Raw genomic sequence first — 6,819 nt, 5'->3', positions numbered from 1 at the left:
TGTGTGCCATCTACAAGCTCACCTTCCTTTCACAGTATCTGCATGATTATTCCTCTCCATTGTAATCTCTAACCTATCACCCTATTGTTATGCTGATGGTTATTGCAATATTATTATGCTGTAATGCCAGTACAGGGAGCAATTGCCCCCCATGTTGGTCCATGGGTCTCCATCAAGGGCTGGCAGTATTGGCATGCGATAAAATGGATATGTATGTGTGAGCATGAATGTATGTGTGTGAGCATGAATCTGTATGTATAGGTGTGTGTGAAAAGGAGTATGTGTTAGTGTGAAAGGATGAGTATGAATATAAATATTTTTGCCATTGCGTATGTGAGTTCCTGGGGTTGGTGGGCAAAATAGGCTCATGGGACCATATAGCTTTACCTGCCCCCCCTGACAAGAGGGTGCCAGTCCTCCCCCTGTCCACAAGAATGTTGTCTATTCTTGCTAGGAAAAAATGAAACAGCTTTATTTACCTCCTGCACCGAACACATCAGCATGAGAAAGTGAACCATTCACAGACATTGAATCTAGCAGGGCTTCAGCTGTTCTGAACATTGTGTTCTCCAAAGAAGTCTGGGAATGTCTTTACAATCAAATCTGAAGCTCTTGTGCTGTAATGGAAAGGATTAATATTTATGTGCACAGTTATTTAACTACTGTTCCAAAAAAAAAATTGTGCTGCATTTATTTATTACGCTGAGTTTTTAGAGCTGTGTTGAGATAATTAACACTCTATAAATACTTATCAGTGCAGAAGAGTGTGCAGTTTAAATGTAACACTTTCTTTACAAAGGACAGAGAATATAAGCCTCTTCAAACCTGAGTTAAAAATAAATGTTTTACGGTCCACTTATTCCCCTAAACTTAAATGTTCTCTGCCCTTTTCTTGTGTTGTTCTATATTTAGATTTTTTTGAAAGCAAATTTAAAACCACATTACGGATAACTTAGAATATGACATATTTTATCTGTGATATATGGGAATATTTATGCGTTAAGGATTACATCATCTACAATGCATATGAAGACATAAAATGGTAAGGACGGCAGGCAGAACGTGGGAGGAAAATTTAGCAGTGGTACCTGTGGCAAACTCAAAAACAGTAAAAATGTAGAAATGTATATTATTCTAGTTAACTGTTAGGATCACGTATGGAAACACATACACTTTTCAGAACATATCTTACATCTTTTATGATAGTCTAAGCACTAAGAACCAAGTTGGTCGAGGTATAATCACTAGCTTGATGGGAGTAGGTATGGGTGGCAAAGGTGACCTTTCTAAGGATGACAGAAGCGGTTATACTTGTGATCATATACATTTCTTGGGAAAACTATTACCTTATTGTGAAAATAAATTGACTGGGAGCCAAAAAACATATATAAAGGACACGTTTTAAACATTTTTGTAATGTTTTAAATCAGCTTCTTCATTCATAGAATAGGTTTCCTTGAGCTACTCTTTTGTTTAGATGTGATGTATCTTACATAAGTCACTCTTTTTTGATTTGCATTAAAATATTTGCCTTCCATTGTTACTATAAGGGCGCACTATATAAAAAGATTTCCCATAGGGGATGTATCACTTCAATGAAAACCTGCATTACCAATAAGGCAAAAGTGCATCTCTTGACCATAAACCTAATTTGTATTCTAGCTTACTAATGACAAAAGCAGTTGTAGTCTGAGGCATGCACAACCCCTTTAGGTACATTTATTTGGCAGTCAAAGAATCACATTGTCAACAAATATACAGTACATAATTAGAAATATCACACCTGCTTTGTTTGGCACGTAAGTAAAAATGTACATGGTGTTCTTCTAGCCCAGGTCCCTGAGTTAGAGCCATTGTTCTCTTTATGGTAAGGAACCACCCTGCAAAAGGGTAAACATCTTGAGCGTATTAATTATTCCTGTTGGGCTGACTGAATGTTCCCATTCCCATTTTATTATAAATCTGCAGTACAATATACATGATGACATAAGCCGTTATACTTGTAAGCATATAAATTTTCATTGTTCTTAACCCCTTAATGACAAAGCCCGTACTTGTACAGGCTCAAAATGCATTGTTTTCAATGGGTTTAGGGACCGCCCATTGTCCTTAAGGGGTTAAAATCTGTCACATGAATCTATAACAATATGTGGGGGAGGAGGCGTAAGCACTACTTTGTTGCTGTGCTGATTTTTTTCAATAAGGCTAGCAGTAGCCATGACTCACACATCAGGTTACAAAGAGCTCAAATTGCTGTAAAACAGTATGGACATTTGCATCGATATCAACAGTTCAATAAAGCTTTTAGTTAAAGGAAAATCTCCCTTGTAGCGTCATCTTATCTGAAATAACCATGGGAATGTCAGCCAGCGTAGAACATGTGTTATGTCTAGAATTCTTGCTTGACATAGTGCTGGTTCTTTTTTTGTGATGATAAAAATAGTTCCTGAGATGAAAACGGAACTTGTCGTGGAGCGAGGCATAAATAAATGGGTTATAGCAAGCAGAACTCATAGCAATTAGATGACAGGTCACCTGGATGATGTTAATGTAATTCTTATCTAGAATGGCAAAGTCTTCATCAATATCTCGGATAAAGTTGACCACCTGAAGAGGAAGCCAGCATATGGCGAAAGCCATGACTGAGATTATCAGCATACGGAAAGTCTTTTGCTTTTTTTTGGACCACTTATCTTGGTTGTGTGATGTAGCCCCAGGTACATTTCTCTTCTTCAGGTGATAGGCGATGGCACAGTAAGATATAGTGACAGCAGACAATGGTAGCATGTAGGATAAAAGAAGCATTGTACAAGAGTACAAAAGCTGCTGCTTTTCATAGTGTGTCCAGAATTCTTCACAAATGATCATGTCATGACCAACCTCCTTGAGATCCAGGTAATGAGTGCGGATAGATGTAGGCATAGACACTCCAATGGAAACCAGCCAGATCACAGTGACAATATAAACACATGATTTACATCCTATTCTCCTTCTGATTGGGTAAACAACTACAACATAGCGGTCTACTGCAATAGCAGTCAGTGACAAAACAGACACAAAGACAGTAGCAGCTTGCATTAAGGTGACAAAATGACACATAAACTCTCCAAAAAGCCACCCCCGGACCTCAAATGCATATGAGGCTGTTAAGGGAACACAGAAAATGCACATAACTAGATCGGCTGCAGCTAGATTACCAATTAGGAAATTGGTAGTGTTGTGAAGCTTCTTAGTAAAGGCAATGAGTAGGATTAAAACACAGTTTCCCAGACATGCTACAGTTACCACCAAAGCATAAAGGGGGATGAAGAGAGGTTTCAGATTGAAGAGGAGGTCCAGACCAGAGAACACATAGGTTGTATTCTTCGAGGACTCATTAAACTGCTGGTCTGACATGATGAATCCAATTCCAGTGGGACATTTCTAAAATGACAATAAGATATGAAAAGTGTTGTTAGAGGGATACATAGAAATAGAGTACAGCAAGTATATTGTCAAGTGCCTTTGATTAAACCATACTAATATGTTTAATTTAAAAGATAAATCACTCATATTTATGCACTATGGTGGACTAGTATATATTGTTCTAGTCAACACCTAGGAGTAAGCTAAATTGAGACATGGCTTGCTAAATGCTACTGTAGTAGAGTGGGAGACTTAAACAAACATAAGGTTTACTCACCAAAACATGTTATATATTGAAAATGTATTGAAATTTAAGCATTTTTACACTTCTGGAAACCAGCATTTTCAACATTTCTGCTATGTCATTGTTTCAACATATATAATTCTGAAAAGTACACAACCTAGGGTATTCAACTATGGTCATTTTGACATGTAATTCATACATTTCCCCATCAATGTCAACCAAAATAAGCAGTAAAAAAAATATTTTTGTTTCAAACATACAATGCTGCTTTGGAATTTTGGCCCAGGATATGTGCACATATGGGGCACATATAGTTAATATGATACAATTGAAAATGTGGATGTGTTTGCTTCATTTGAAAGAAGCATAGTGTTTAGTTGTGTGTTAATCAGACATTTTCTGTATATTTATCAAGCACTGAACATTATATAGGGTGCATCACCACTGTGCCAAAAAGGTTAATTTGCTTCCTTTTCATGCAAGATCACAGAACAAGAAACCATTCTTTGAACCCATGCAGAACAAGGCCTTTAATCTCACACAATAAAACCCTCCTTTGTGATTAAGAGATTTGTTCAATTTCAGGAACTAAACAAAATTACTATCGACCATGAGAGGCATGCACACTACTCTTGCTACAAGATGATTTCTATATATGTAGTCAGTTGAAAAGGTTTTGTGCAGAGTTAGCGCTGTTAAGGAAACCTTCTAATGACCTGTAAAGTACTGTCAATAACTAACAAACGGTATTTGAATAATTTTAATTGATTGAACACATTTACAATAGACATAAACTGGTCCATGTTAACCCCTTAAGGACCAGGCTGTGTTTTACCTTTTGTACCATTGGGAACGAGGCTGTTTTAACACTTTTGCGGTGTTCGTGTTTAGATGTAATTTTCTCTTCACTCATTTAGTGAACCCACACAAATTATATGTTGGGTTTTTTTAGGACAAGAAGGGCTTTCTTCAGATACCATTGTTTTAATCATATTATCTAATTTCCCATAAAAAAATAATAAAATATGATGAAAAATGTAAAAAAAAACAAAATTTTCTGACTTTTACCCCAAAAATCTTTTACTCATCCAAAAAAGCTAATGAAAAAACCTACTAAATATATTCTACTATTTGTCCTGAGTCTAGAAATACCCAATGTTTTTATGTTTTTTTGCTTTTTTCTGCACGTTATGGAGCATTAAGTACAGGTAGCGTTTCGCTATTTCAAAACCATTTTTTCCAAATCTGGTAATTCTTCCCCCCATGTGCCATTTCGGGTATCTTTGAAGCCGGCCAATGCAATTTACCCCATCAAATCCTATATTTTTGAAAACTAGACACCCCAAGGTATTTCAAATGCTAGAATTTTAACTCTTTCCATGCACTAATTCTACCACCAGTCTTTGTCAAACTTTGTGGTAGTAATTTATTTTGTGTTTTTTATCGCTAAAATTGCTCTTCAGGTATGGATTTACAGCTCCTGGTATACATCACTTTCAAACAACACCCCAATATGTGTTCAGCAACATCTCCTGAGTACAGTCATACCCCCCATGCATGGGTTTGTCGGGTTGTTTGGGAGGTTAAACACCACATTTAGGAAGTGCACATGTTTTAACTTGGAACTTTTACATCTGGTCATTCTGCCCCCATGTCCTAATAGGACCATCTTTGAAGCCGGCTAATTCAATTTACCCCATCAAACCATATATTTTTGAAAACTAGACACCCCAAGGTATTTCAAATGCTAGTATTTTAACCCTTTCCATGCATGAGATTCTACCACCAGCCTTTGCCACACTTTGTGGTAGTATATTTTTTTTGTATTTTTTTTCACACAAATTGTACTTTGGGTATAAATTTATATCTCCAGGTATACGTCACTATCAAACAACACCCTAACGTGTGTTCAGGAACATCTCCCGAGTACAGTCATACCCCACATGTATGGGTTTGTCTGGTGTTTGGGGTTAAAATGCCACATTTTGGAAGTGCCCTTTTTTTCCCCCCCATTTCGGTCATTCTGTGCCTATGCCCTATCTTTGAGCCCGGCCACTCCAATTTACCCCATCAAACCATTCATTTTTTTAAATTAGACACCCCTTGGGTATTTGAAATGCTTTTATTTAAATTTTTCCACGTCAGGATTTTTGGGAAGATACAGCGCTAATTTTAGCACTTGCTCATAATAATAATAAACTTTATTTTTTTATTTTATTTATTTTACTCTTTTTGGACTTTTTTTTTTACATTTTGCTGGAACTGGATAGTTCCTCTAAAGCATAATAATTTTTAAATGTTACCATGTTTTTTTTATGCTTTTTCTTTTTAAGCTGCTTTGCAATGTTGTCTTTCTTGCTGAAGTTAACTCATTATTTCAATGTCTAGACAAGAATTATATTATAATATAGAGCAGCTTCTATTGCAGGCACTACACTCCCTTCCACTTCTCTTGTGTTTTTTTTTCTATGCAGCAGGACACTGTCTCACATACTGACTCCCCCCTCCTCCCCACATCCTGTCAGCATGGTCTCTACATCAAGAAATCAGCGAAGATATGAAAACAGCTAGAGATGGTAAGTGAGCAGGTGGGGGCAAATACAATTTAGCGGGAGGGTGCAGGGGCACAGACAGGACTAGGGGACAGAGAGAGAGAGGGGGACGTGTTTTTGGCCCCTGAAGATTGTTTCACAATTTAAAAAAAGCCCCCCAATTATGTCTGAATTGAAGTTCGTTGCTCGAAAACTAAATGAAAAATGATTTTGGACCTTGTGCACGAGTCTAGTAAGAACGCAAAAAAATATATATTTTTCCACCAAAACCTAAACCAAATAGAATTAGTGATTGAAACTAAATAAGTTTATAAAAAAACGCCTTCCTCCTTGGTAAATTTGTCCAGTAGACGTAGTAGTTCATATTTGTAGATTGCACACGCAGCCCCCGTAGTGTGCCTTTAAAATGTGATATTACGTTTTTGCATAATGTTTTTGGGAAGATTTGGATTTGTGTAAGGTGAGACATCTGGTTTTACAATGTAAGGTCCAGTGGCGGAACTACCGGGGTCGCAGGGGTCGCGACTGCGACCGGGCCCTGGAGTTCTGCCACTCACGGGGGCACAAGCAGGGCCAGACTGGCCCACCGGGAAATTTCCCGGTGGGCCCGGCCCTGAG

The 6,819-nt window shown here is 37.5% G+C and overlaps 1 protein-coding gene across 1 annotated transcript; it reads right to left on the bottom strand.

Moving 5' to 3' along the window:
* Positions 1-2,304: 2,304 nt before the first annotated feature.
* LOC149284026 (prolactin-releasing peptide receptor-like) lies at positions 2,305-3,396 on the bottom strand. Its single transcript, XM_089497213.1, has one exon. The coding sequence runs from the start codon at positions 3,394-3,396 to the stop codon at positions 2,305-2,307; it is 1,092 nt and encodes a 363-aa protein (XP_089353339.1).
* Positions 3,397-6,819: the final 3,423 nt, after the last annotated feature.

Source organism: Sceloporus occidentalis, unplaced genomic scaffold, assembly GCF_023333645.1.
Source record: "Sceloporus occidentalis isolate IW3139 unplaced genomic scaffold, rSceOcc1.0.p SCAF_100, whole genome shotgun sequence".
In the NCBI taxonomy this organism is placed as follows: Eukaryota; Metazoa; Chordata; class Lepidosauria; order Squamata; family Phrynosomatidae; genus Sceloporus; species Sceloporus occidentalis.
Note: the sequence above shows the minus strand (reverse complement) of the source record. Positions and strands in the feature narration are given on the sequence as shown.